Below are 27,731 nucleotides of genomic sequence, written 5' to 3'. Positions count from 1 at the left end.
TTTTAAAAATTCGGTGTCATTAGTTACAACATGCATTTTAAAATTAATTTGCTTTTTTTTTTTTTTTTTTTTAATTTAAAGCACAAATTTCCAAAAGAATAACCCAGTGCATAAGTTAACTGAAGAGGAGCTGCTGGCATTTACATCAGTGAGTAATGTCGTCCTTTCCGTTTAATTTTTCCCTTGTATGTTTTAGGGCTTCTGATGTATTCTTGCCTCAGATTGCTCCTGTTGAAACACTGCCACTTAAGGAAGTTAAGGGGATAAAACCTCATCATTTTAGTTTCCAAACCACATCTATCTTGCTGTTGATTTAAACACAAGCATTTTCCTTTGTACTTGCTTGGATTTGAGGGCAGTGACCAAATATGTCTTGTTCATTGTTTGATCCCAGCGCCTAATAGGTGCTCAATAAATGTTGAATGAATAAATGAAGTGACAGAACAAGAGTTTGAATCCTCACCGCAAAGCTACTATAGTATGCAACTCTTTTGTCTAAAACTGAGGGTGATGCCTGCATGGATGGGATGAGCAAGAGGACATCAGACAGTGAGGAGCAGAGCCAGGAGGGTGTAGGTTATAGAGGACAAGGAGGGAGGCAGTGTCCAGGGCACGAGGTGCTGGTCAGCCTTCCACACCGTAGAGCAGTGAGAGGCCGTGGGCACTGATAATTAGTGCATTGCTTATCTCCTGGACGGGTCCTGTGGAATATCATGTAGTCTCTCTCATTACGGGGAATTAAGGAGGGAATGGGGTATAAGAAAATAAAGCTGATAGATAAAGACCACAGTCAGAGAAGAATGTCAGTGAAAAGAAAAGATCCAGTAATAGAGATGTTTGAGGTTTTGAGATCAAAGAAGGATTTTCAAGAACAGAAAAGTCGTAGACCAAAGGGTCACTTGGTGTCTTCTTAGCTTTATGGATAAAAAGATAACGCATGTCTTTGATGAGCACAAATTACTTAAGATAATTTTTTCAAAGGCATTTTTATTATCCTAGTTAGAATCAAGTGAGAATTCTGATGTTTTTTTCTTTGTTATTTTTCAGATAAGGCAAAAATGAAGTACTTTTATCTGGTAGAAAGCTAGCTTACTTTGTATTGTCATGTACATTTTGCAAGTTACTGTTTCCTGCATAAGGTCTTGGAACTGATGGGATGTACATCCTTTGAGGCCTCTGGGGGCCTGCTTTCTTTTCTCACTTAAGCATTCTGAGAAGTCTTTGGTGTTTATGATGATAGTGTATCTATGTGTAGGTAACTATGTGGAAATGTCCCTGTTTATTCACCACATATGCTATAAGGAATTTGACAAGTAAAGTGTTAAACACTTTTTTAAAAGACTTATTTAAAAATGATTCTGTGTTTCCTATTTATTTAGCTAATCTCTGTTGAATACTGAATCTATGTCAGGCATTGTGCTGGCCACTGGGGATACAGTGTCAACAAAGTCTTTCCCTCTTGGAGTTTACATCTATTTACATTCTTGTGGGGGAAATATATAATATACAAAGAGAGAAATAATATATTTAACAGATGTTCTCTGGAGACCTATAGAGCGGGGTAAGGGAACATGAATGGCATGGGGATGGCTGTTTCAGAAAAGGTGGTGGGGAGGATCTCAGTGGGAAGGTGACGCTGACCACAGGTCCACGTGCAGTGAGGCCCAGGGAAAGGTGTGGAGGGTCTGGAATGGTGGTCAGTTTGCACTACTGTAGGGAAGTACAGAGCTGGTGGGGACAAGTGTCTAGATGATACATGATGACTGGGACGCTTGGGTTTCTTCTGATGACTGGGGTAAACAGGATGTAACATGTGCTAGGAAGTGTTCCTGCTGGCCTTTTATGGGGAGGGGATCAGTAATAACATATTTTGGGGGACTGGTCTTAGCAGATTAAGGTATATGTGTCACCCATAGTTATCCTAAAAAACCCACTAAAATACTCTATTTATATTCAAGCAGTTATTTTTTTTTTTTTTCTTCAGCGTTTTCCTTTGGTGCAGATAAATTTCTTCCTTTTTAAAAAACTTTCCTTTTTTTTTTTCCTGTTTCTTTTCTCATTCTTCCCGCCCTCCTCCCCCACCCATTCTTGTTCCTCTCTACTGTGAAGTACTTCTGACGTAATTAACTCTGGTAACCTCTGGGGTAGGTAACTCATCTCTCCTAACTTGCAATGAGGTCATAAATTCGAATTTTATACTTTTCCCCCAGGGGCTTCACAGTACGTAATGTGTTTGCTCTCTTTCCTCCTCTAACTCTTCCAAGACAGCTGACCTGAGGACTGATCTCTTTGGAGAAAAGCTGTTTGATTACAGTGATGCAAAGTGCCAGGCCTGACTCTTCTAAGGAGATGAGTTTTTAAATTCCAAGTGAATCCTTATTTCTTAAGAAGTAGGGTGAGGAACTTACCTGTAAGGAGGGCTTTTAGGAGCCCCAAGGATGCTTTGTGATCTGCACCACCCCCTTCTTTTGTTTATCCCAAAGGAAGCATACAGAATATACTGGAAAAATCCAGATGAGCCCTTGTCAACTCATCCTTGTATTTATCAGTACTTCCTGACATCCCTTCCTTGTGCAAGATACTGAGGCAGATAATGAGTTGGAAGTGGCCCCTGGTTTCAATGAAGAATTTCATTGAAATTTATATCTTGTATACTGATATATCCTGTATATAAACATCCTTTATCTGTATTATTCTATATTACTCCAAAAGAATATTGGAGGAAAAGGGAACACTTTGAGGTGCTACCTCACTTCTGAACTCTTGAACTTCTGTCTGTGCTTTTTTCTTTCTTTTCTTTTCTTTTTTTTTTTTAAGTTTAATTATTTTGAGAAAGAGAGAATGGGAGAGGGACAGAGAGAGAAGGAGAGAGAGAGAATCCCAAGCAGGGTGTGCACTGTCAGCACAGAGCCCGATGTGGGGCTTGAACCCATGAACTGTGAGATCATGATGTGAACCGAAACCAGGAGTCAGGCACTTAACTGACTGAGCCACCCAGGTGCCCTTCCTTCCTTCCTTCCTTCTTTCCTTCCTTCCTTCCTTCCTTCCTTCCTTCCTTCCTTCCTTCCTTCCTTCCTTCCTTCCTTCGTTTATTTCTTTTGAGAGAGAGAATGAGAGCAGGGGAAGGGCAGAGAGAGAGAGGGAGAAAGAGAATCCCAAGCAGGCTCCTCACTGTCAGGGCAGAGCCCAACTCAGGGCTCAAACCCACGAACCATGGGATCATGATCTGAGCCAAAATCAAAAGTCAGATACTTAACTGACCCAGTCACCCAGGCACCCCTCTGTGCCTTTATTTAACACAGATCATATTTAGGCTTATAATTCTTCATGTATTCATGTATATTCATGTATATTTTCCCTCCCACAGGACTATAAACTCTCCATTTCAGGGACTGGGCTTTGTTCTTCTCTGGGTCTTCTACAAGGTCCAGTGCAGTGCTTCCAAGCTTCACTTGTAATTGTTGCTCAGTAAATGGATGCAGAAGAAGAGAATGAATGAAATAGACTCGAACCCTGGACAGGATTTATTTGTGTCTATTACCTTGATGATTTTAGGTAGTGCTGCATGATGGTACTTGATGGGAAGGATAACCACTTGTTTCATCTTCTTCTGTGTGATGAGGGAAGTAGGGGATGTGCCTCGTCCTCAGCACTGAAAACTTGTTTTGAGGATCAAATTGGAGAATGTCCTGACAGTACCTTTGAGTAGGTAGAGCTGGTGCACCCATAGCTTTCGGGAATGAGCTGGATCATCTGATCACTGGTTTTAGGAGAGCATTTGTTTTCCAGGAATAAGAATTCCTAAGTGGATAAGACCTGCTTGAAATTGGCTGTAGATGTGGGAGAGAGGGAGGAGGGAGGAAACAGCATACTCTTTCTTGCTGGGCATCCATTTCCCTTCTCTGGCAGCAGCGTGGTGGCCTGGAACTAGGGGTGTAAACTATTGAGACTAAGAAGTGTCTTTTTGTTAACAGAAGGTCAAGAGTAGTTTAAGTCTTAATATTCCTACCAGTGGATTGTAAGCACTTGAAGGGATGGGGACCATAGTTACTGGAGATTTGTTAAATATTTATTGAATAGGGGCCCCTGGGTGGCTCAGTAGGTTAAGCGTCCCACTTCGGCTCAGGTCATCATCTCGCAGTGTGTGAGTTCGAGCCCCGTGTTGGGTTCTGTGCTGACAGCTCAGAGCCTGGAGCCTGCTTTGGATTCTGTGTCTCCCTCTCTCTCTGACCCTCCCTCACTCACGTTCTGTCTCTCTCTCTCTCTCTCTCTCAAAAATAAACAGTAAAAAAAAAAATTAAAACAACAAAAAAAGTACCTTCCCACAAGATGTCAATTACAAGGGTAAAAGGGTAAAAGAAAAATCTCTTTTTTGGAGACATTTTTATTAGTGATTTCCTGTTGGTGCAGCATGTAGAAATACACGTGAGATAATGTTAGGAGAATGTTTTAATTCAGCAATGTCAGAAGCTTATCCTGAAAGAAATATTTTATTTTTTTAAGGTTGTCATAATGTGGTGCTGTTCCTGAGATATTCGATCCACACATTTCAGGAAAACTGAATGACTCATAGTGAAAATAACCCATATTGTTTAGAGAGCCATTTATGTTGTATCGGCTTGATAATTTAAAATTAGCTGTTATCTACGTTATTTCCTTTCAGATGGGCCAAGTCAGTGACATTCAGTAATGCTTTTAATTTCCTTTCATTGTTGAAAATGGGAACAATTTAGTTAATTCATACAGGTGTTTCAGTTTTCATTGGCAAAAGTTTTGCTTAAGTGTGAATTGATACTGGCAGCCTGCCTTCTGACTGTCTGCCGAAGCCCCAAGGTCTCTGTAAATGAAAAAAAGAAAAGACTTTTGGAACTTACACATTATATTGTATATATTTTCTCTTTCTGCTATAAATTTTAAAGCTATTTAATAAATACTTATCTGTGAACATAGAACGGTTTGCAAACACTTTCACGTGATTGCCTGTTTTTCTTTTAGGGCATGTGCATTTCTCAATTTTTTAAGATAGGCAACACACCTTTCCGAGATAGCCGTGACACCCCTGACAGTTTGTGTTAGCATTACAAGATTGCACATTCTGTATTAAGAAGTTATAGCTCAGGATTTTTTTTTTTTCTGGTTTGAATACTTGTCTCTCAAAATGTTACTTGTACATTTTAATAGGCATTTATTGATAATGAATATTGTGGTGCTCTCTGGGTTATAAATGCTGTTAAAGAAGTAAGAGATAGGCCTGCTTTATTTTTTTGTATCAGTTTGTAGGTTAACTGTTATTAAACAGAGGATTCATAAATGTTTTTTGACTGGAGTTGAACTGAGTTACTTGTATATGTCCTATTTCAGGAATAGACAGAAGGACTGCTAGGATTTCAATAGGAGATTAAGGCACTTTTCTAACCACCATCTATCTACTCTGGTAACTGCTAGACTTATTTCATCACCGTTAGCCATGGCTTAAGGTTAATACTTATTTGTGGGTTTACTTCTAGCCACATTGGAATAACTGGTACTGACCTTGAACTTTTACTGTAAGCAGCTACAAAACTGGACAAAATATATGAAGCAGCAGTGCAAAAAAGGATAAGTCATGACCAAATTGTGTTTATCTCAAGAGTGCAAAATTGGTTTAATATGAAGAAATCAATGCAAGTCATCTTACTAGTAGAGTAAAAGAGAGAAGCCAAATGATTATCTTGATAGCAGAAAAGCATTTGAAAAAAATTCAACACACTTTATTTTATATTACACAATACATACTTTATATTATAAAGTGTATGTGCATATATTATATTATATTATATTATATTATATTATATTATAAAAGCTTTTAGTAAACTAGAAATTGAAGGGAATTTCAACCTGGTAAAGGGCATCAATGAAGAATCTCATTATTAATATTATTATTTTCTATTTTAGAGAGAGAGCATGTGAGTGGAAGAGAGGGGCGGGGGGGGAGAGAGAGAGAGATAGAGAGAGAGAGAGAGAGAGAGAGAGAGAAGGAGAGAGAATCTCAAGGAGGCTCCACGCTCAGTGTAGAGCTTGATGCAGGGATTGATCCCACAACCCTGGGATCATGACCTGAGCCAAAATCAAGAGATGGATACTCAATTGACTGAGCCACCCAGGTGCTGCTCTAATTAAAATCATTATTGACAAAAAACAAACTTTCCTCAAGATCTCCATTGAACTGGAAATCCCAACCAGTGCAATAAGACCTGAAGAAGATGCAAAAGGTGTATGAATTGGAAAGGAAGATATAAAACTATCATTATGCATAGATGACACAATTATATTCATAGGAAACCCTAAAGAATTGACATGAAAGCTACTGGAAGTAATAGGCAAGGTCTCAGAATACAAGGTCAATAAAAAGAAAAAATCAGTGAATAAATTCTAGCAGTGAATAATTGGGAAAGACATTTTAAAACTACTTATGATAGCATAAAATATCAAAAATAAAGTGTTTTGTGATAAATTTAACTGAAATATGACTTGTATGCTAAAAATGACATAATGCTGAGAAAAAGAAGATCTAAATAAATGGAAGATTACAATATTTATGGATTGGAAGACTCAATATGTTTGCATTGACAGGTTTCTCAAAATTGAGTTATAAATTAATAGAAAAAATTCCTAGTAGGGTTTTTCTCTTTCCAGAAATCAGCAAGTTGATTCTAAAATTTATTAGGAGGACTTCTGCTTCTGTGATGGGCAAGTAAGCTGTTTGGAGCCATCCTTCAGATAAAAAAGACAAACTGGACAAAATGCAAGAAATAAAAAAAACAGCTATCTGATGAACTTGGGAATGACTGAAGGCAGGAAGATTCTGGAGATGACTGTTTTGCTTGGAAGAAGGGAATGACATTGTGTGTTTTTCTTGTTTCTATCTTATGGCTAAATCTCAGTGTCCTAAGTGCAAGGCAGCTAAAACTCTGATAGCAATCCAGCAGTCTTTCTAAGGACAGAGATTGGGGCTACCATGGCTGCTGGACTGTGAGGGGGAACATTTCATAAAGGAGAGAGTCACAATGAAGATTCTTACATTCTTGATATAAATGTTGTCTAAGTCTGGCTTATTCTTGAGCTACACATGTGTAGGGAATACTCTAAGCAGCTTAGCTAAGGACAGAGGAACTCAGAGGAGATTCTGAGCAGCCACACAAGAGACTATGTCTATAGGCTTAGTCAAAAGTTATGTGCTAAACACAAGACTTTTATGTGTTAAAAAAAAAATTTTTTTTAACGTTTATTATTGAGAGACAGAGGGAGACAGAGCATGAGCAGGGGAGGGGCCAAGAGACAGGGAGACACAGAATCTGAAGCAGGCTCCAGGCTCTGAGCTGTCAGCACAGAGCCCGATGCGGGGCTCGAACTCACAAACCGAGAGATCATGACCTGAGCCGAAGCCGGATGCTTAACCGACTGAGCCACCTAGCCACCCCCAAAAGTTTTATGTGTTATGTGTTAAAATATAAAAAGCCAACACTTTGGAACAACACAAGAAAAATCACTCTCAACAGTGTAACATTCACAATATTTAGGATATCATCCAAAATTGTTCAGCAAATGAAGAATAAAGAGACCATAAGCAATTCATAAGAGACAAGATAGTTGATGGAGACTAACTCCAATATGACCTAGATGTTGGAATTAGCAGACAAGGATTAAAGAAAGATCCTTTCCAGCACCTGGGTGTCTCAGTCAGTTGAGCATCTGACTCTTGATTTCGGTTCAGGTTGTCATCCCAGTGTTGTGGGATCGAGCCCCATGTTGGGCTCCATGTTCAGCAGGAAGCCTGCTTAGCATTCTCTCTCTCTCTCTCTCTCTCTCTCTCTCTCTCCTCCCCTCCCCCCGCTACCCTCTCCTCAACTTCAGCACACTTCTCTCTCTCTCTCTCTCTCTCTCGAAAGAAATCAAGTGAGAAAGATCCTTTAATTACACTCAGTAACATAAAGGAAAAACGTTTGTAATAGTCACAAAGAGGAATTTGTAGAGAAAAATAGAAAGTATAAAGAACCACAGGGTAATCTTAAAATTGAATTTATGTAAAATAAAATTTATGTATTTATGTAAAATAAAAATTATGTGGATGAGATTTACAATTGAATGGAGATGATACAAGAAAGGTTTAGAGAACTTGAAGATAAATCAATAGAAGCTATCCTGTGTGAAGAACCCAGAGACAAAAAAGATGAAAATAATGAATAAGGCTTCTTGGATATGTGGGACAGTATCGGAAGGTTCAATATACATGTAATTGGAGCCAGAAGAAGACAGAAAATAGGGCAGAAAAAATTTGAAGAAATACTGGCTAAAACTTTCCTAAATGTATGAACATCGTATATTTATGAATTCGAGAAGCACAGTGAGACCTAAGCAGGATAAAACAAAGTAAATAAAGCCTATGTATTGTCATAGTCAGTCTGCTAAGATGGAACATAAAGAGAATGTCTTGATAAGAAATAGAGAAAAATGACACAATAAGTAAGGGAAAACAAAGATTGCAAAGATCTCTAACTTCTTCTCAGGAACTATAGAGGGCAGAAGACCATGGAGCAACATTTTTAAAGTGCTCAACCCAGAATTCTGTATTTAGTAAAAATATCTTTATTTATTTTTTTAAAAAAAAATTTTTTTTTCAACGTTTATTTATTTATTTTTGGGACAGAGAGAGACAGAGCATGAACGGGGGAGGGGCAGAGAGAGAGGGAGACACAGAATCGGAAACAGGCTCCAGGCTCTGAGCCATCAGCCCAGAGCCCGACGCGGGGCTCGAACTCACGGACCGCGAGATCGTGACCTGGCTGAAGTCGGACGCTTAACCGACTGCGCCACCCAGGCGCCCCAGTAAAAATATCTTTAAAGAATTATGGCCAAATGAAGACCTTTTTACTTTTTATTTTTTATTTTTTTCAATTTCTTAAATGTTTGTTTATTTTTGAGAGAGAGAGCATCAGCGGGAGAAGGGCAGAGAAAGAAGGAGACACAGAATCCAAAGCAGGCTCCAGGCTCCGAGCTGCCAGCACAGAGCCTGAAGCGGGGCTCAAACTCATGAGCCATGAGATCATGACCTGAGCTGAAGTTGGACACTTAACCGACTGAGCCACCCAGGTGCCCCTGAAGACTTTTTTAGATAAAAGAAACCTAAGAATTCGTTGTCAGCAGGCCTGTACTATAAAAAAATACTAAAGGAAATTCTTTAGGATGAAGTGAAAAAAAATTCATTCAGAAGCTTCAATATGCAGTGAGAATTAAAGAACATCTGAAATGATAAAACAACTAGATAAATATAAAAGAGCATCATTGTCCTTACAATACCTTTAATATATATATATATATATATATATATATATATATATATATTTCTATTTAAAACAAATTATGAAATTCTCTGTTGGTATTTTCTGAACTATGTAGAAAGCATGCAAAGGTGGATAAACAGACCTAGATGATTATAAGTTTTCTACATTTTATGTGAAGGATTACACTATTAATTCTAAATACATTGTGGACAAGTAAAGATACTGCTATTCTAGAGCAACCACTTAAAAATGCAAAAGCATCTGGGGGGCTTGGCTGGCCCAGTTGGTAGAGCTGGATCAAGATGCGACTCTGGATCTCAGGGTCATGAGTTTAAGCCCCATGTTGCGTGTGGAGCCTACTTAAAATTTTTTTAAAAATTATAAAAAACTGGGGGTGCCTGGGTGGCTCAGTCGGTTGAGCTTCTGACTTCGGCTCAGGTCATGATCTCATGGTCTGTGAGTTCGAGCCCCGCGTTGGGCTCTATGCTGACAGCTTAGAGCCTGGAGCCTGCTTCAGATTCTGTGTCTCCCTCTCTCTGACCCTCCCCCATCCATGTTCTGTCTCCCTCTGTCTCAAAAATAAAATAAACATTAAAGAAAAAATTTAAAAAAAAATTATAAAAAACTGCAAAAGCATCTAGCTAAAAATCCAATGATAAGTTAAAATGGCAATCTGAAGTATTTTTGAATAACCCAAAAAGAAGCAAGAATGGCAGTACAATAGGATAACAAATACATTCAACCATATCTATAATTATATTAAATGTTAATGGATAAATACTCCAAATAAAAGTCCAAGGTTGTGAGAATGAAAAAAAAAAAAAAAAAAAAGCAACAACCAACAAGATATAACTATATGGTCTTTCTAAGAGTTGTATTTAAAATTTTTTTTTTCAACGTTTATTTATTTTTGGGACAGAGAGAGACAGAGCATGAACGGGGGAGGGGCAGAGAGAGAGGGAGACACAGAATCGGAAACAGGCTCCAGGCTCTGAGCCATCAGCCCAGAGCCCGACGCGGGGCTCGAACTCACGGACCGCGAGATCGTGACCTGGCTGAAGTCGGACGCTTAACCGACTGCACCACCCAGGCGCCCCAAGTGTTGTATTTTAAATATAAAGGCTCAGGTTGAAAAAAATGGATAGAAAATATTATCCTATGCAAACATTAAGTATAAAAATATACAATTTAGATTTGCTAAATTAATATAGAATAAAAGGGCTTTGTTATAAAGAATACTTCCAGAGACAGAGAGAGCTATTTCATAATAATAAAGGGAGAATTTTCCAAGAAGACATAATAATCATAAATGTATATATGCCTAATAACAGCTACACAACGTCTGAAGCAAAAGTTGACAAAATTAAAGTGAGAAATAGACAATACCACAATCATACTTATTTTGACATTCCTCTCTCAGCAATTAATAGAACAGCTTGACAAAAACAGTGCATAAATACATAGTTAATTTGGACAATACTATGAACCAACTGGACCTAATTGATATTTATAGAACAGTGCACTCAGAATACCTTTTTTTTTTTTTTTTTTTAAGTGCACATGGTATCTTCAACAAGACCATATACTGGGCCAATAAAAAAATCTCAATAAAAAAATGCACATCATATGGAATATATTCTCTAAATAACTGTTAGATATCTAGAAAAACTCCCAAGTATTTGGAAACCAAATAATTAAGCAACAAATAGTTAGTCTATGGATCAATAAAGAAACCACAAAGGAAAAATATATATAAAAGTCAGTCATTGACCTCTATTTCCTTCAATTCCTTAAAGTAAAATTGTAACATTGGGGTAATGAGCAATTTTCAGCTAGGATGCTAAGTGCATGAACCATAATAGAATTGGATAGAAAGTTATATTGAACTTCATTAAAATTAAAATCTGCTCTTTGAAGGACATCATTAAGAAAATGAAAAGACAAGATTCAGACTGAGCAAATATTCACAGTACATATATCTCATAAAGACTTGTTTTCAGAATAAAGATCTCTTCCAACTCAATAATAGGATAAAGCAATGAAAAATGGAGAAGGTTTGAACCAGATCTTCCACCAAAGATACATGACCAACAAGAATATGAATGATGCTTAATACCAGTAGTCATTGGGAAAATGCATTTTAAAACCACGAGACACCACTTTACACCACTTAAAAGACTTAATACTGTGTGGGGTAGTTGGAAGTCTTATCCATTGTAGATACAATGTAATGTAAAATGGTACAACCAGTGTGGAACACAGTTTGGCATTTTCTCATAGAGTTAATCATCAGTGCTACCTCTAGGTATTTACTTATGAGAAATGAAAATAAATGTCCCACAAAGACTTATCTACAAATGTTCATAGCTGTTTAATTCATAATAGCGTAAAGCTGGAAAAACCCAAATGTCCATCAACAAGTGAGTGATAAACTAGAGTACATCCAGCTAAAGAATTGATACGGAGCAATGAAAAGAAATGGAATACTGATACATGCAACAGTGTGAGTGAATCTGAAAAACATGATTTTGAGTTAAAAAGCCTGATTCCATTTAGTTGGAATTCTAGAGTAGATAAAACTAAATAATAATGACAGAGAATAGGTCACAGATTGATTGCCAGGGAGCTTTTTGAGCTGATGGAAATTTGTATATCTTGATTTTCATGGTTGTTGCATTGGTGTATACATTTGTGAAAACAGCAAAGTCTATGCCAAATAATGGGTTTATTTTGTTGTGCCTGTCATATATTTCAATAAGGGAAAATGTGTAGGTGTTATTTAGAACTATAATATTTAAGATTGATGAGTTTATTAAGATAGATTTTGACTTCAGTGTAGATAGGTCGTCAATTTCAGAACTACAACACGAAATACTCAGCCTACCTGATGTGTTAAGTGGAAAGAATGTAGGAGAACAAATTCCCAAAGGGAGGTTGCTCAGTGTTCACATTTAGTATCAATTTTACTTTTTTTTATATAAGGCAAAATCAGGGAATTTCCCTCAAATATTTTTGGAAACTACTGTTCAAAAGAAACTCTAGGTTGCTCTTGGGGGGCTCAGTCAGTTAAGTGTCCAACTCTTGATTTCGGCTCAGGTCATGATCTCACAGTTTGTGGGATGGAGTCACGCATTGGGCTCTGCACTGACAATGCAGAGCTTGCTTGGGATTCTCTCTCTCCCTCACCCTCTGCCCCTCCCCCCTGAACGTACTGACCTGCTTTCTCAAAAATAAATAAATAAACATTAAAAAAGAAACTCCAAATTCAGGTGGAGGAATATACTGTTTAGAGCTCCACTTGTGGTACTTTTGACCCTTAGCACCTAACACAGGTCACTGATTTGTTGAGTTGAATTTTTCTCCCCTCATGATCAAGAGTCAGCAGAAACAACAAACAAACAAAACAAACAGTTCATTGGGCCGGAAACTTGTGTATAAAAATAGCATAGGAATTGGCATCTTCTAAAATATGATGAGGTATTAATACATGATTTCAAGCAACTTCTCTGTTAATGGATATAAAAATAGCTAATTAGTAGAATTTAATTCTTTAAAGTCTGTAAATGCCATTCGAGTAGAATCTATATCAGGTCTGGAGATTAAACTATTGTGTGGCAATCAAAGAGTTGAAGAGTATACAGGAATTCGTTGTATGTCTTATCCTTGAAACTTCTCTGAAGAAAACAAATCTGAAAATGAAAACTTAAAGGAAAAAACCTCTGGCACAAAACTGTACAGAAAATGAGTAAGCCCATCACTGCCTCATGGCTAGTTAACCATTTCTATTTGGAGTTGAAGATAATAAGCCAGCTCTCTGGGACATGTTCAAATCACCGTTAAACTTCTTTAAACCTGCCTCTGTCTCTTACTGGGTTTCAACCTTGTGGCTTACCCCACCTTGTCTTTAATAGTGAAGGAAATAGGGAGGCATTAAGAAGTAAACCTAAAGATATAGATTAAAAGGGGGACTCATGGGCCATAGATCAGAGGCTCCCATGATCAGAGATCAGTGGCAGTTGTGAGGAATGGAATTATCTGACCTAATAGTGCTTTCAGAACTTTCTACTAAGCCAAGACCCTCAAACAAGTCTGAAGGAATCCTAAATTCATGGTGTGGCTTGCGTGGCAGCAGAAACCAGTTTCTTTGGAGGAAAACATCAACAGTCCCAAATTAAAACTGAGCAATGAGCTCACAGTTAAAGGTGAACAGAGAAGAGAAAGCAAGCCACCATGACTGAGAGTCAACAAAGACATGAAGCAGGCTAAAGGAAAAATTGTTTTCTGATTCATAATATAGACTGGCTATGGGGATGTTGAAAGAAGTAAAGCATGTACTAATCACAAAGGTAGTCGAACAACTTCTATTCTTAGATTTTTATGATTGGAGAGGGAAAATACAACTTTTACAAGTAATTTGGAACTGAAAACCAGAATTTAAAAAATGCAACCCTTGGGGCGCCTGGGTGGCGCAGTCGGTTAAGCGTCTGACTTCAGCCAGGTCACGATCTCCCGGTCCGTGAGTTCGAGCCTCGCGTCGGGCTCTGGGCTGATGGCTCAGAGCCTGGAGCCTGTTTCCGATTCTGTGTCTCCCTCTCTCTCTGCCCCTCCCCCGTTCATGCTCTGTCTCTCTCTGTCCCAAAAATAAATAAACGTTGAAAAAAAAAAAAATGCAACCCATGCTTATCCGCATCATAGAGAGGTGGTAAAACACCAGGAAGGTGTGTGTAACAGGTGTTTCAGAAGTTGCAGACTTAGAAGTATACCTAAGAAGTGCTTCCATCTCCATCAGTAGATACATGTACGGATGTTTAATAATGGTAATGTTTGTCATCATGGCAGACAAACTGGCAACAAGCTAAATGTTTGCTGATAGGAGAAAGGATAAATAAATTGTGGTATTTTATTCTAATTCTTATTTCTTATTTATTTATTTATTTATTTATTTATTTATTTATTTATTTATAAGTGAGCTCTATGTGGGGCTTCAATTCACAACTCTGAGATCAAGAGTTGCATGCTCTACAGACTGAGCCAGCCAAGCGCCCCCAAATTGTAATATTTTATATGACAGTTGTGAAATATTATACAACAGGGAAGTGAAAATAAATTAATTATAGCTAAGCAACAATGTGGGTGGGTTTTATAAATGTAATGAAAAGTTGAAAAAAAGTCCCAGATTCACAAGTGTTTATATTATTATACTTTATAACTTAAACTTTAGCTACTTATAATCTTCTGTGTGTATCAAATAATAAAAACATGATACCTAAAAATTATTTTGAGCAATGGGAAGATCATTTAAATGGTACTTTTTTTTAATGTTTATTTTTTTGAGAGAGAGAGAGAGAGAGAGAGAGCGAGCATGAGCCGAGATGGGGACAGAGGATCTGAAGCAGGCTCTGCGCTGAGAGCAGAGAGCTTGGCATAGGGCTCAAACCCACAAACCATGAGATCATGACCAGAGCTGAAGTCAGACCTCAACCGACTGAGCCACCCAGGCGCCCCTGATAAACTATTTTCAAGAATAAACAGTTCTGATTTCACTGCGTACATTTTACTTATAAAGTGAATGTTACTGTGTCATTCATTAGGCTAGTGTGAAACAGAATCAGTGATGATGGGGAACATTAATAGAAGATGGAAGAAAAAGAGTTAAGAAAGAAAAGACCCTTAGTAGGGTTCACAGTCCCCGGAGAAGGAGAGATATATAGGACTTATAGCTAAGTTGGTAATATATTTGATATTAAGGAGTCTTGTTCAAACTCATGTCTTTGTGCTTACGCGTTTGGCCATCACTGAAGCTAAAGAAAGTTCTTAGGCTTTCTGATGTGATGAATTAACATGGTGCTTAAGGATGAAAAATTCAGCTTTAAAATAGTTTGTGTGTTTTAAATAGGTCTGTTTCTCATGACAGTGTGAAAGGTGAATCTGGTAGAGCTGATGAACTGGCATCTCCAGAATGTAGAAGGTCTTTATTTTTTGAGGCAGCCACATGACCAACAGCTTGATCTCACTCTGGTGTCTGCTTTCTGTATGAAAATTTGCAGAGCAGTGAACAGAGCTTTGAGAGCATTGTAGTAACAGGAGGTTTGGAATCTCAGGATTTGCCAAGTATGCTCCTAGATATTATGGAAGAAATCAAGGTATAAACATAAGACTTGTCTTCCTGGATTTTTTTTTTTAATTTTTAATGTTTTATTTATTTTTGAGAGAGAGAGTGCGCGCAAGTGTGAGCAGGGTAGGAGCAGAGAGAGAGGGAGACATAGCTGAAGCAGGCTCCAGGCTGTGAGCTGTCAGCACAGAGCCTGATGCGGGGCTCAAACCCACGATGTGAGATCATGACCTGAGTCGAAGTCAGATGCTCAACTAACTGAGCCACCCAGGCGCCCCAAGGAATTTTTAATCTAGCTCAGGTCAGATAAACTTATGAAAACATAATTGACAATACCAGGCAGTTTAAACTACAAATTGATAGCACAGATAAACAAATCCCCTAACTGCTCAAAAAAAGAAAGTATTTAGGACAGAGCAAAGAAGGCTTTGTTCACTAAGGGAAGATTTGAGTCAGGCCTTGAAAGACAGCTGGGGTCTAGATGGAGTGATAGCAAGAGCAAAGGCAAGGAGATGGGAAGGGTGAATTGTACTGGGTTCAGTTAGCTGGGTTGGAAGATTTGGTTAGGGCAGTAGTGAGACCTGGGGGAAAACAGATTTGCGACAGATTTTAAATGGCCTCTGGAGTAAGGCCTGGGAATTTGGACTGTAGTTCTCCTTCTGGGGATAATTTATAGACTAAATTTAGAATTCTAAACTTACTGTCATTTGATACTGAATTTAACAATGGATGCGGTTTTGAATAGTTCATTATGAAAGGGGGAATACTTCTGCTTTTTATAGTATTTCTTTGTTCCTTGCTTTTGTAAGGTCAGCCTGACCTGGGTAGGCACCATCTGATTTGGCCTGAGTGTAGCCAGACAATTATGGACCCACAAAGAGAACGCTGAGTAGGCTTTGATTTATGTGCAGAAAAGCAGCTATCTAAAAGCTCCTTCCTTCACATTTAAAGGAGCAGACCAGCTGGCTGTCATGTAAAGGACCCCAGTGACCTCTGGAAGAAGATTATTGGAAACATGCAGTGATAAGAATGAAAAGGAAATTTGTTTTTAATAGAAACAACACTCCAGAGTTTCTTTGAGGGTGTTACAAAATTTTCTTTGCTACTTTTCTGGGAATGATGGCAGTGTTTCACGTAGTGGGATTGTTAGCTATGTAAAATGATGCCTGTATACATAGCGTATCATAATAAGATTTACTTTTTTAGTGTGATTTAGGGTGGTATTCATTGGCTTTTTCATTTCACACTGTTAGCTGAGTTTCGTTAGGTGTTGGGTTATTACAGGTCCTTTTTTAATGTGAGTCTGAGCACCAGCCCAGGTGGTGTATCTTAAAGTGATAAGCGCCTGCTGAGGCATGCAGAACAGCCTTCCTTTTGCTCTCAAAATACCTGCTTTTCAGCACTTGCTGAAGTGGATTGATTCTCTCGCTTTTATAAAACACTGTAACTGTAAGCAGAAGATATTACTAGAGTTGATTTCAACTTTCATAGTCATAGTAAATATTTAGAGTATGTATTACAAATTTATGATATAAGTATTAGTAAGTCATGTTACTAATAAGTAATATTGTAAAGAGTACATGAAAATTATACACTTACAAAAGCTTACTGGATCAGTGAATCGCCTTTCATAGATTTTGGTCAATGAGAGTTGAGAAACGAGAGAACTTTTCTTAAAACAGCCATGCAAGTGTTATCACTCACATTTCGGTGGTTTCTGACCCTTGCCCTGAAGTGCACAAGTAGCGAGTATTCCATTTCATGTACAAATGTCTGGTTGCAAATGACACAACATTCTTCAGCAGTGTCCTGATTCTCAAAGGTCTGCTAGTTGAACATACCAAATTTCTTAAGGTTCTTTTTTGTTTGTTTTATACTGTATTTTTAACCAGCATATGTCATACTTCCGTGGGGTAATATTTCATCAAATTACTTGAATTCGTAGACTCCAAGTAAAAATAAATGGACTTAAAAAAGACAGCGTATACAATTGTATGATTCCACTTACCTGAAGTACTTTAAATAGTCAGATTCACAGAAACAGAAAGGAGAGTGGTGGTTTCCAGGGGCAGAGAGTTGGGGATGTTTATTGGTACAGGGTTTCCGTTGCGAGATGAAAAGAGTCCTGGACATCAGCTGAACCACCATGTAAATGTACTTTACTGTACACATAAAAATGGTTAAGGTGCTAAGTTTTATGTTCTACGCATTTTACCACAATTTTAAAAAACCTTAAAAAGAGGAAAAAAGATAGCACCTGCAATAATGTCATAGACAGGAAGCTTCAAGAAATAAATCTATCAGAAGATTTACGGGACCTCTGTACTAAAATCTGTAAAACATTATTAAGAGAAATCAGTGAAGGCTTAACCCAGTGGGGCATCTGCTGTCATGGAGCACTCAGCATTTGAAAATTTCAAGTCTTTTCGAGTGGACCTATATAATGAATGTGATCCCTAACACAATCCCTGAGTTTTGATTTTTTGTGGTTTTAGTAGTTGTTGCTGTTGTTTTTTGGTTTTGTGGAATTCATGCTGACTTTAAAATTCATGTGGAAATGTAAAGGGCTAAGACTCACTAAGGCAGACATGGAGAACTGAGCTGGTGTACTTACATTGCCAGATACCAAGCCCTGTTATAAAACTGTATTGTCCAGATCATTGCTTACCATATGGCGGTCCTTGGACTGGCAGCATCGGCATCACCTGGGAGCTTGTTAGAAATGCAGTTTCTCTGACTCCATCTCAACCCCTTATTGAATCAGAATCTCTGGGGTTGAGGTCAGAGAGTCTGTGTTTTAACAATTTCTTTACGTTATTCTTACGCACTTCGAAGTTTGAGAAGCATTGAATTAAGACATTTTGACATAAGAAAATACGAAACAACCAGTAGAACAAATAGAGAATCCAGAAACAGATCCATACAGACACGGTTCATCTGATTTATGACGAAGTTGGCATTGCAGTACAATGGAAACGAGTAGGCTTTTCAATAAATGGTATTAGATGATTTATATCCATATCTAAGAAAGCTGTCTTAACCCCTATGTCATACTGTATATACAAAAATCAATTCCAGACTGAATTTATAAAAGTGAGAAGCAAAAATGTTAAACTTTTAGAGGAAAAAAACACAGGGGAACATCTTTGTGACCTTAGGACAAACAGTACAATGAAGCTGTAACCATAAAACAAAAACGATAAATTGGACTATGTTAATATTAAGCATTTCTCTTTATCAAAAGATACCATTAATATTTGTAAAGCCCTTAGACTGGTGCCTTGCCAGCATGTTGTATGTGTTACATGAATGTTTGTCAAGAATATAAATAATATCCTCTTCCAACAAAAAGAGTACTTGTGTTCGGGAAATATAAATAGTTAACAAATTATTAAGAAAAATTCTGACAACCCAATAGAAAAAACAAAGGACTTCAATAGGACTTAATGAAGAAGCATTAAATGGTCATTAACATAGTTAAAAGGTGCCGAACTTTATGAGTCATCAGAGAAGTGCAAATTAAAACCATAATGAAATACTACTACATACCCACCTGAATGGCTCAAACTCCGAATAGACTGTGTTGAGTGTTGCAAGGATGTGAAGCAACAAGAGCTCTCTAATATTTCTAGTAAGAGTGTGGAGGGGAATAACCTTTTAGAAGATTGGCAGGAACTGGGAAAGCTAAATGTCTTCATGCTCCATGACATAGCCATTCTACTCTTAAGTATATAGTCTGCAGAAATACTGGTGCATGTTCTCCTGAAGAACATGTCTCAGAGTGTGTGAACCACACATGCTGGTAGTTCATCTAGAATGTCCATAGCATGCTTGTATCAGCCCCAAAGTGGAAACTGCATAGATGCCCATTAGTGATATGATGGTTAAATAAACTATTCATGTAATGGAATATTATGTGGCAATAACATGAATATTCTACAACTCTGTGGATGAATCTTTCACAATAATGTGGAGCAGAAGAAACCAGATCCAAAGGAATACTCTGTGATTATATTTGTATAAAGTAGAAAAGCATGCACACTGACTTCTGGGGTTACAAGTCAGGACAGTGGTTACCCTGCCAGAGGGGCAGGAGAGTGACCAGAACAGAGCACAAGGGGGACAGTCGAAATCTGGTAATGTCTCTTGATCTGAGCGCCGGTTACATATGTCTGTTCAGTCTGTGAAAATTCACTGTGCACTTATATAAATTGTATAAACAATATTTGTTTTTAACTTTTTTTTAAAGTTTATTTTTGAGAGAGAGAGAGAGAGAGAGAGGCAAAGAGAGAGACACAGAATCCCAAGCAGGCTCCATGCGGCAAACATGGAGCCCGACATGGCTTGATCTCACAAACCATGAGATCATGACCTGAGCTGAAATCAAGAGCCAAATGCTTAACCGACTGAGACACCGAGGCACCCCTAAAAGCAGTGCTTTAATTAATGGGAAAAGTGGATTATTAGCCATTTCTTCACCACATCAAACTGAAAAATACATGGAAAGAGTCCCATAGGGCATTGACATTCATGGTCAGATGAGTCGCAATGGTCATTCTTTGAATATTCTGAAAGAAGAGTATTTTTTAAGAAAATGAATGTTAACAAAGCACCCTTTCTCAGCACATTTTAAGCAAACTAGAATCTCTTTTATAAAAACAATTTCCTTCTGGGGCGCCTAGGTGGCTCAGTTGATTGTGTCCGGCTCTTGATTTTGGTTCAGGTCATGATCTTATGATTTCATGAGTTCGAGCCCCACACAGGCTCTATACTGAGGTGTGGAGCCGCTTGAGATTCTCCCTCTTTCTCTGCTCCTTCCGCACTCACAATCTCTCTGTCTCTCTCAAAATAAATAAACTAAAAAATAAAAAAATAATTTCTTTCTGACTGTGAATAATTTCATTCCACTTTCTTGTGTGGATGTATTAAGTGTTTGAATCTCTCTTCCATGTAATCTATGTGAAGATAAACTATGAACTTCCAAACTTATCATTTACATTAGTGCTTTGCTTGGGAATAACCTGATTTATTTCTTTAAACCTATCAATGCTAGAAAAGCATTAAGATGCAGGATGACCTACTCATGACTATATGAAAAAAGTGAGTTTCTTGCAAAAAAACTCAGAAGCATCAATCAAAGCTTATTCTCACAACACATTTTTGCCATGTATCTAGATTCTATACGTTTTTTTTTTTTACATGTGTTTAATGTTTATTTTTGAGAGAGAGAGACAGACAGAGCGTGAGCAGGGGAGGAGCAGAGAGAGAGGGAGACAGAATCTGAAGCAGGCTCCAGGCTCTGAGCTGTGAGCACAGAGCCCAACGCGAGGCTCGAACTCACAAACTGTGAGATCATGACCTGAGCCAATGTCAGACGCTTAACCGACTGAGCCACCCAGGCGCCCGTTTTTGTTTATCTTAACAAAGACAAATAAATGTAACATTTTTGGTTGTAAGGATTTCTCTGGTACAACAGAGATAGAACAGTATGCTGTTCTAACAGTAATGTATAAGCAGTTATTTTCAACTTAATGCTGTTTAAATATTTCACCAAATATCAGGATGGAGCTGCCAGATACCCTGAAGTCTACAAGGACATGGTTTAAACATAGAGGGACATAGATGGGTTTGTATTACTTGGGAAGAATTCTAATGAATTGAGTATCTGTGCAAGGGGAAGCCTGCTGCTGGGCACATCAGCTGTTTGCCAGTACACATAGCTAGGCGGGATGAAGCATTTCAGACTTTAGGATAATAATATCTGTGCCTTTTTAAGGGCGAGTGGCTGAGCTGTGCATCAGCAGGTTGAGCACTACCAGAAAGCTTAGGGGAAATGATCACAGGTTAATTTGGGTTTTGAGTGATTTCCATTTTAAGGGAAATTTTAAGGGTGTTGGTGTGCTCCTTGCCTTCAGAAAGACGGCAGCTTGCTCTCCTGCAGGATGAATAAAATCCTACTGAAGAACCGTTGTCAGGGCTTCCAGATCAGTAAGGAAGAGGTAAAACTTTCACTGTGTGCCTGTGACATGATACTAACGAATTCAGTAAAGTCACAGACACAAAATCAATCTACAGATATCTGGCAGTTCTGTACACCAATAATGAAGCAGCAGAAAGAGAAATTAAGAAAACAATCCCATTTACAATTTTACCAAAAATAATAAGATACCTAGGAATAAACCTAACCAAAGAGATGAAAGACCTGTACTCTGAAAACTGTAGAACACTGATAAAAGAAATTGAAGAGGACACAGAAATGGAAAGACATTCCATGCTCATGGAGTGGAAAAAAAAATATTGAAAAAATTTTTTTGACATTTATTTATTATTGAGAGACAGAGGGAGACAGGGCATGAGCATGGAAGGGGCAGAGAGAGGGGGAGACACAGAATCTAAAGCAGGCTCTAGGCTCTGAGCTGTCAGCACAGAGCCCAACGTGGGGCTCGAACTCATGAACCGTGAGATCATGACCCGAGCTGTAGTTGGACGCTTAACCGACTGAGCCACTCAGTTGCCCCGGAAAAACAAATATTTTAAATGACTATACTACCCAAAGCAATCTATACATCTAATGCAATCCCTATCAAAATACCAACAGCATTTTCACAGAATCAGAACAACAATCCTAAAATGGAACCACAAAAGACCCCAGATAGCCAAAGCAATGTTGAAAAAGCAAAGCAAAGCTGGAGGCATCACAATTCTGGACTATTACAAAGCTATAGTAATCAAAACAGTATTGTGCTGGTTCGAAAGTGGACAATAGATTAATGGAACAGAATAGAAAACCCAGAAATGAACCCACATCTTTAGGGTCAATTAATCTTCAGCAAAGCAAGAAAGAATATCCAAAGGGAAAAAGTCTCTTTAACAAATGGTGTTGGGAAAACTGGACAGCAACATGCAAAAGAATGAAACTGGACCACTTTCTTACACCATACACAAAAATAAACTCAAAATGGATTAACGACCTAAACATGAGACCTGAAAGCATAAAAATCCTAGAAGAGAGCACAGGCAATAATTTCTCTGACGTCAGCCGTAACAACATCTTTCTAGATATGTCTCCTTTGGCAAGGGAAATAAAAGGAAAAATAAACTATTGGAACTACAAAACAAAAAGCTTCTGTGCAGCAAAGGAAACAACAAAACAGGCAGCCTACAGAATGGAAGAAGATATTTGAAAATTACCTATCTGATAAAGGGTTACTATCCAAAATACATAAAGAACTTCTAAAACTCAGCACCCCAAAAACAAATAGTCCAATTAAAAATGGGTGGAAGACATGAACAGACAATTCTCTAAAAGAGACATAGAGATGGCCAACAGACACATGAAGAGATGCTCAACATCATTTGTCATCAGAGAAGTGCAAATCAAAACTACAAAGAGCTATGACCTCACACCTGTCAGAATGGCTAAAATAAAAAATGCAAGAAACACCAGGTGTTGACAAGGATGTGGAGTAAAAGGAACGCTCGTGCACTGTTGGTGGGAGTGCAAACTGGTGCAGCCACTCTGGAAAGCAGTATGGAGTTTCTTCAAAAAGTTAAAAATAGAACTACCCTACAATCTAGCAGTTGCACTACTGGGTATTTACCCTAAGAATATGAAAACACTAATTTAAAGGGATACATAAACCCTATGTTTATAGCAGCATTATTTATAGTAGTTACACCATGGAAGCATCCCGCGTCCATCAATAGATGAACAGATAAAGAAGTGATATATATAGATATAGATATAGATATAGATATAGATGGACATTATTCAGCCATAAAAAAGAATGAAATCTTGTCATTTGCCATGACATGGATGGAGCTAGAGAATATAATGCTAACTGAAGTAAGTCAGTCAAAGACAAATACCGTATGATTTCGCTCATATATGGAATTTAAGAAACAAATGAGCAAAGGGGAAAAAAGAGAGAGAGGCATACCAAGAAACAGTCTTAACTTTAGAGAACAAACTGATGGTTACCAGAGGGGAGGTGGGAGTGGATGGGGGTGGTGGGAGTGAAATAGGTGATGGGGATTAAGGAGGGCACTTGTCATGATGGGCATAGGGTGATTAAAGTAAATTCCTAAAAACAAAACAAAACAAAGAAAACACTGTTGTCCAGGCTTTTACAGTTGAGTTGTAACTGTATTTCCCTCAGAACAAGAAGCTGACTCTCCTGTTATCAGCCTTGTAGTAATTTCTTTTATTTAGAGCCAACTTTAGATACAAATATTTAGAAATTTACAGAACATTTCCGAGAAATAAGTGAAATATTAGAAGCAAAATAGAGATTGTAAGAATTAGCAATGCATAGTATTTGAGATCCTCAAAAAATGTATTTTTTGGAGGAAATAGAAACAGAAGATTAAAAATAGAGTGTTTACTATAACTTAATTATACAGAGACATATTTTCATGCACTAAAATAGCCCAGCTTTTTTGTGAGACAAATTCTGAAATTTGGGAGATGTTGAATACGCATATAAGATGTTTCATCCAAATATCATTAGTGACTTTAGAAAAAGAAACAGTGAAATAGTAGTTTGAGCTTATTTTTTTATCTTAGGTTTTCTTTTTAAGTCTTTAGCAACACTGAACTTGAATGTAAGACTGTTCTTTTTAAGGACCTTGTAAGTAATGATTTTGTAAAATATATCCTTTTTATATTGTCATAAATTTTTCTTAACCTAATATTTACTCTTTTAATAATTTTTAAGTCTACTGCTCAGTGATATTAGGGACATTTACACTGCTCTGCAGTTATCAGCACTTTCCACCTCCAGAATTTTTTTATCACCCCAAACTGAAACTCTGTCCCATTAAACACTAGCTTCTCATACTTTCCTCACCCTAGAATGGCAGTTGCCATTCTGTTTTCTGTCTCTATGCATTTCACTATTCTAGGTACCTCACACAGTCATAAAATATTTGTCCTTTTGTGTCAGGCTTATTTCACTTAGCATAAGGTCGTCAGGGTTCACCCATGTCGTAGTGTCTATCAGAACCTCCTTCCATTTTACGGCTGAATAATATTTCTTTATACATAAGGAAATTTATATATAAATCTTTGTATGTATCTCCCAAATTTGTTTTATTCATTTTTCTGTCAGTGAATATGTGAGTTATTTCTCCCTTTTAGCTATTGCGAATAACACTGCCTTGAACATTGGTATGCAAATATCTATTCAAGTCCCTCCTTTCAATTCTTTTGGGCATATATCCAGAAATAAAATTTCTGGATCATGTGGAATCCTATATTTAGTGTTTTGAGGATTTTTTTTTAATGCCCAGATTTTCTTACCCATACAAAGATATAGTGAAGTGTCTGCCATGAACATGGAACAGTCATTAAAACTTCATAATCTGTTAATCTCTAATGTATTTTGGTTTTTGCTCACATAAATGATTGGTAGCTAGAATCCTAGGCTAGTAAAAAATTTTATCAGCCTATATTTAGGTACTGTATATTCAGTCACTCATTGCTTCCTATCAATGCTGAAACTGTCCTTATTTAAAACCTCTTTTATATAAGACACCCCACTGTTCATGATCTGATGAGTCACTATTTGGTATTTGTCAACATCTTCCTTTATTTTACTAATTTTTGGCATCTGAGAAGTTTAGCTGTTCTCAAGTACTTTTAAGTTGGATAGTAAAGAACTTTCATTAGCTTTTAATAACCTATTTGTGGAGTAGTGAATATGAAGTCTATAATAATTACAACCAAATTAATGTTAATTTAAAAACTTAATCATAATTCGACAAAGATGAGCTTGGGAATTCATGTCATTGTTTTCCCTTCCTTATGACAGAATTTTGGAGGTGAAATAAGCTTTGATCATCTTTTAGTCCTTTATTTCCCCCCCTCTCTTTATAGCTAAGATACATCTTAGGTCAAGAAGTTAATCCATTTATTTAAGGGCATTTAGAGAATGTCTGGGAAGGTAGAGCAACCCAAGCTAGTTTAGGAAACAGCTTAATTTCTAGATATTTACAAAGTATCGTAATGAATTATTTGGCACCTTATTTGCTATAAAAGAAATGGAATTTTATTAAAACTTCATAGCTAAAAGTAACCTTAGAGACCATTAAATCAAATCCCATCATTGTATGCATGAGGAAAATGAGGTCTAAAAATAGTACCTTTCCCAAGAGTTATGCAGCTAATTGTTGGAGAGTCTGGTCTAGGATCCAGTTCCTTTTTTCAGTATATTTTTCCACTTTGCCATGCCTCTTCTTTAAAAATATGTTGCATACCACAATTTAGCAATGACTTATTTTCTATTAAAACAATTTTTTTAAATGTTTATTTTTTGAAAGAGAGAGAGAGAGCACGAGAGCATGCATGAGCAGGGGAGGGGCAGAGAGAGAGGGAGACACAGAATTGGAAGCAGGCTCCAGGCTCAGAGCTGTCAACACAGAGTCTGATGTGGGGCTCGAACATACAAAACTGCGAGATCATGACCTGAGCTGAAGTCGGATGCTTAGCTGACTGAGCCACCCAGGCGCCCATGTAAACTTTTTTTATTTGGCATTTGGAGCATATCATTATAAAGAAAAAAATACTTTAAAGTAAAGTTCAGGTTTCTGAGCTGCTTCACAAAACCTATGTAAGCCACAGTATACCTGGATTATAGTGATAAAAATATTATTTCATAGTACCCAATTATTATTTACTATGTTGTGTCATTGGGGGAGAGTATTTTCCCAATTCTGTTCAGAAAAAGAAATGTAACAGGTGATTTTCATAAGCTCCAGTCACTGTTCATTTACATTTCTGTTTCAGAAGAAGCACCTTTGTACATAATGTTTTGCCTCTGTGTAAATGATGACAGAGAAAAAAATTTCCTTTTTCTTCCCCTTTATCTCTTTCTTTGAGTACTTGCAGTGTGCCAGGCTGTAGGTAAGGCACTAGTGGATGGAATAGCTGGGGCCTCTGCCCTGAAGGAGCCAACCTGGATGCAGCAGCAGAGAATCATGGGATGCAGACAGAGATATGCAGGAAGATGGTTGAGAAAGGCTTTCCCAGGAGGTGACGTTTGAGCTGACCCCCAAAGGGTGAGACAGATCCAATACGAGGCAGTGGTCATTCTCAGGTCCTAAATTGGGTGGAATTAAGATTAATTCCTGTCCGGGATGTGGTGGAAACCCTGGGTCAGCCCTGCCTGTCCATCTGCACAGACTAGCTTGAGTCCTCACCGGCCAGCCTGCTGCTTGGATGGTTAGGTGGGTGCTCTCTCCACTGGGTTTGCTTGCTATACTATTAGATCAGAAATGTCTTAAAAATAACATTTTCTTCCAAAGTCGGCAGAGCATTATAGTGTATATCCCCCATTTAATTTTCTTTTTCTTTACCTAATTACGATCGACTTACCTTGTGGGCAGCAGTGTTCTATAAAATATATTAAACACAGCCTATCTGCAGTAACCTCCTTTTAGAAAGACTTTCCCAACCAAGTCTTTATATCTCCTGGCCAAACAGATATATGATATATGCATTCTTCAGTGATACCATTATCCAGCCAGTTCCCTCTTTAAAGCTTTTCAAATGTCCGTTTGTCAGATTGCATTTTAATCTCGGTGTTTAGTGAGAATGTTTTGCTTGACCTTTGCATAAAAGTCTCAGGCAAACTCTTGTTCTCATGCCAGCACAGAAAACAGTCTGATTTTGTTTCTCTCAGGAAAGTATCTCCCCTACTTGGTGTGCAAACCTTAAAGCTGGGCTTTAACTCTGACAAGCCCGTGGCCTGAGCTGATCTATGTCCTGACACACCATTGACAAAGTGGTCAGTGCGGTTGGGAGCTGTAGGGGAGGACAGGTTTCCTTCCACCTTTTTAGGGCTGGGTCTGCAAATTAACCTGACGGATTAACTGGAGAAAAGCACACAGATTTATGTAGTATAGGTTTTTTTTTGTGACATGGGGGGCTTCATAAGGAAAAGAAGACCTGAAAAAGTTCAATCTGAGTATTTTACGCTCGGTCTGATGAAGAGTGGGCATCATGGAGGAGGAGTGTGCAAGGTCAAAGAGTGTGTGAGTGTAAAGGATGCTCCTTTCTTCTGGGTGTAGGTAGGATATCTCTCACCTTGAGGGTTTTATGACCTGTTTCAGGGCAGAGGGGCAGGGGGAAGGTCAGAGTGATCTTCCTGCTTCTGCTGTTTCTCAGACTCCTTGGGCTTAAAATATTCAATATGCCCAGGTGCCATGTTTTGGCGAAACCATGTCCTGAACCCTATCAGAGGTTAGTGTCATCAACCTGTGTTCACTCTGAATGGTGACTTTCTGTTAGGGGTGAGAGA

At 38.0% G+C, this 27,731-nt stretch overlaps 1 protein-coding gene across 1 annotated transcript in view; it reads left to right on the top strand.

Moving 5' to 3' along the window:
* The window catches only part of TTC27 (tetratricopeptide repeat domain 27), a 187,106-nt gene that overhangs the window by 41,682 nt on the left and 117,693 nt on the right, over positions 1-27,731 (top strand). The window contains exon 9 of the mRNA XM_045447193.1: positions 82-148. Within this exon, the coding sequence (XP_045303149.1) occupies positions 82-148 (67 nt within the window). The remainder of the gene's footprint in view (positions 1-81; positions 149-27,731) is intronic.

The sequence above is a fragment of the Leopardus geoffroyi genome, chromosome A3 (assembly GCF_018350155.1).
Source record: "Leopardus geoffroyi isolate Oge1 chromosome A3, O.geoffroyi_Oge1_pat1.0, whole genome shotgun sequence".
In the NCBI taxonomy this organism is placed as follows: domain Eukaryota; kingdom Metazoa; phylum Chordata; class Mammalia; order Carnivora; family Felidae; genus Leopardus; species Leopardus geoffroyi.
The sequence above is the reverse complement of the archived record's forward strand: the minus strand, read 5'-3'. Positions and strand labels throughout refer to the sequence as shown.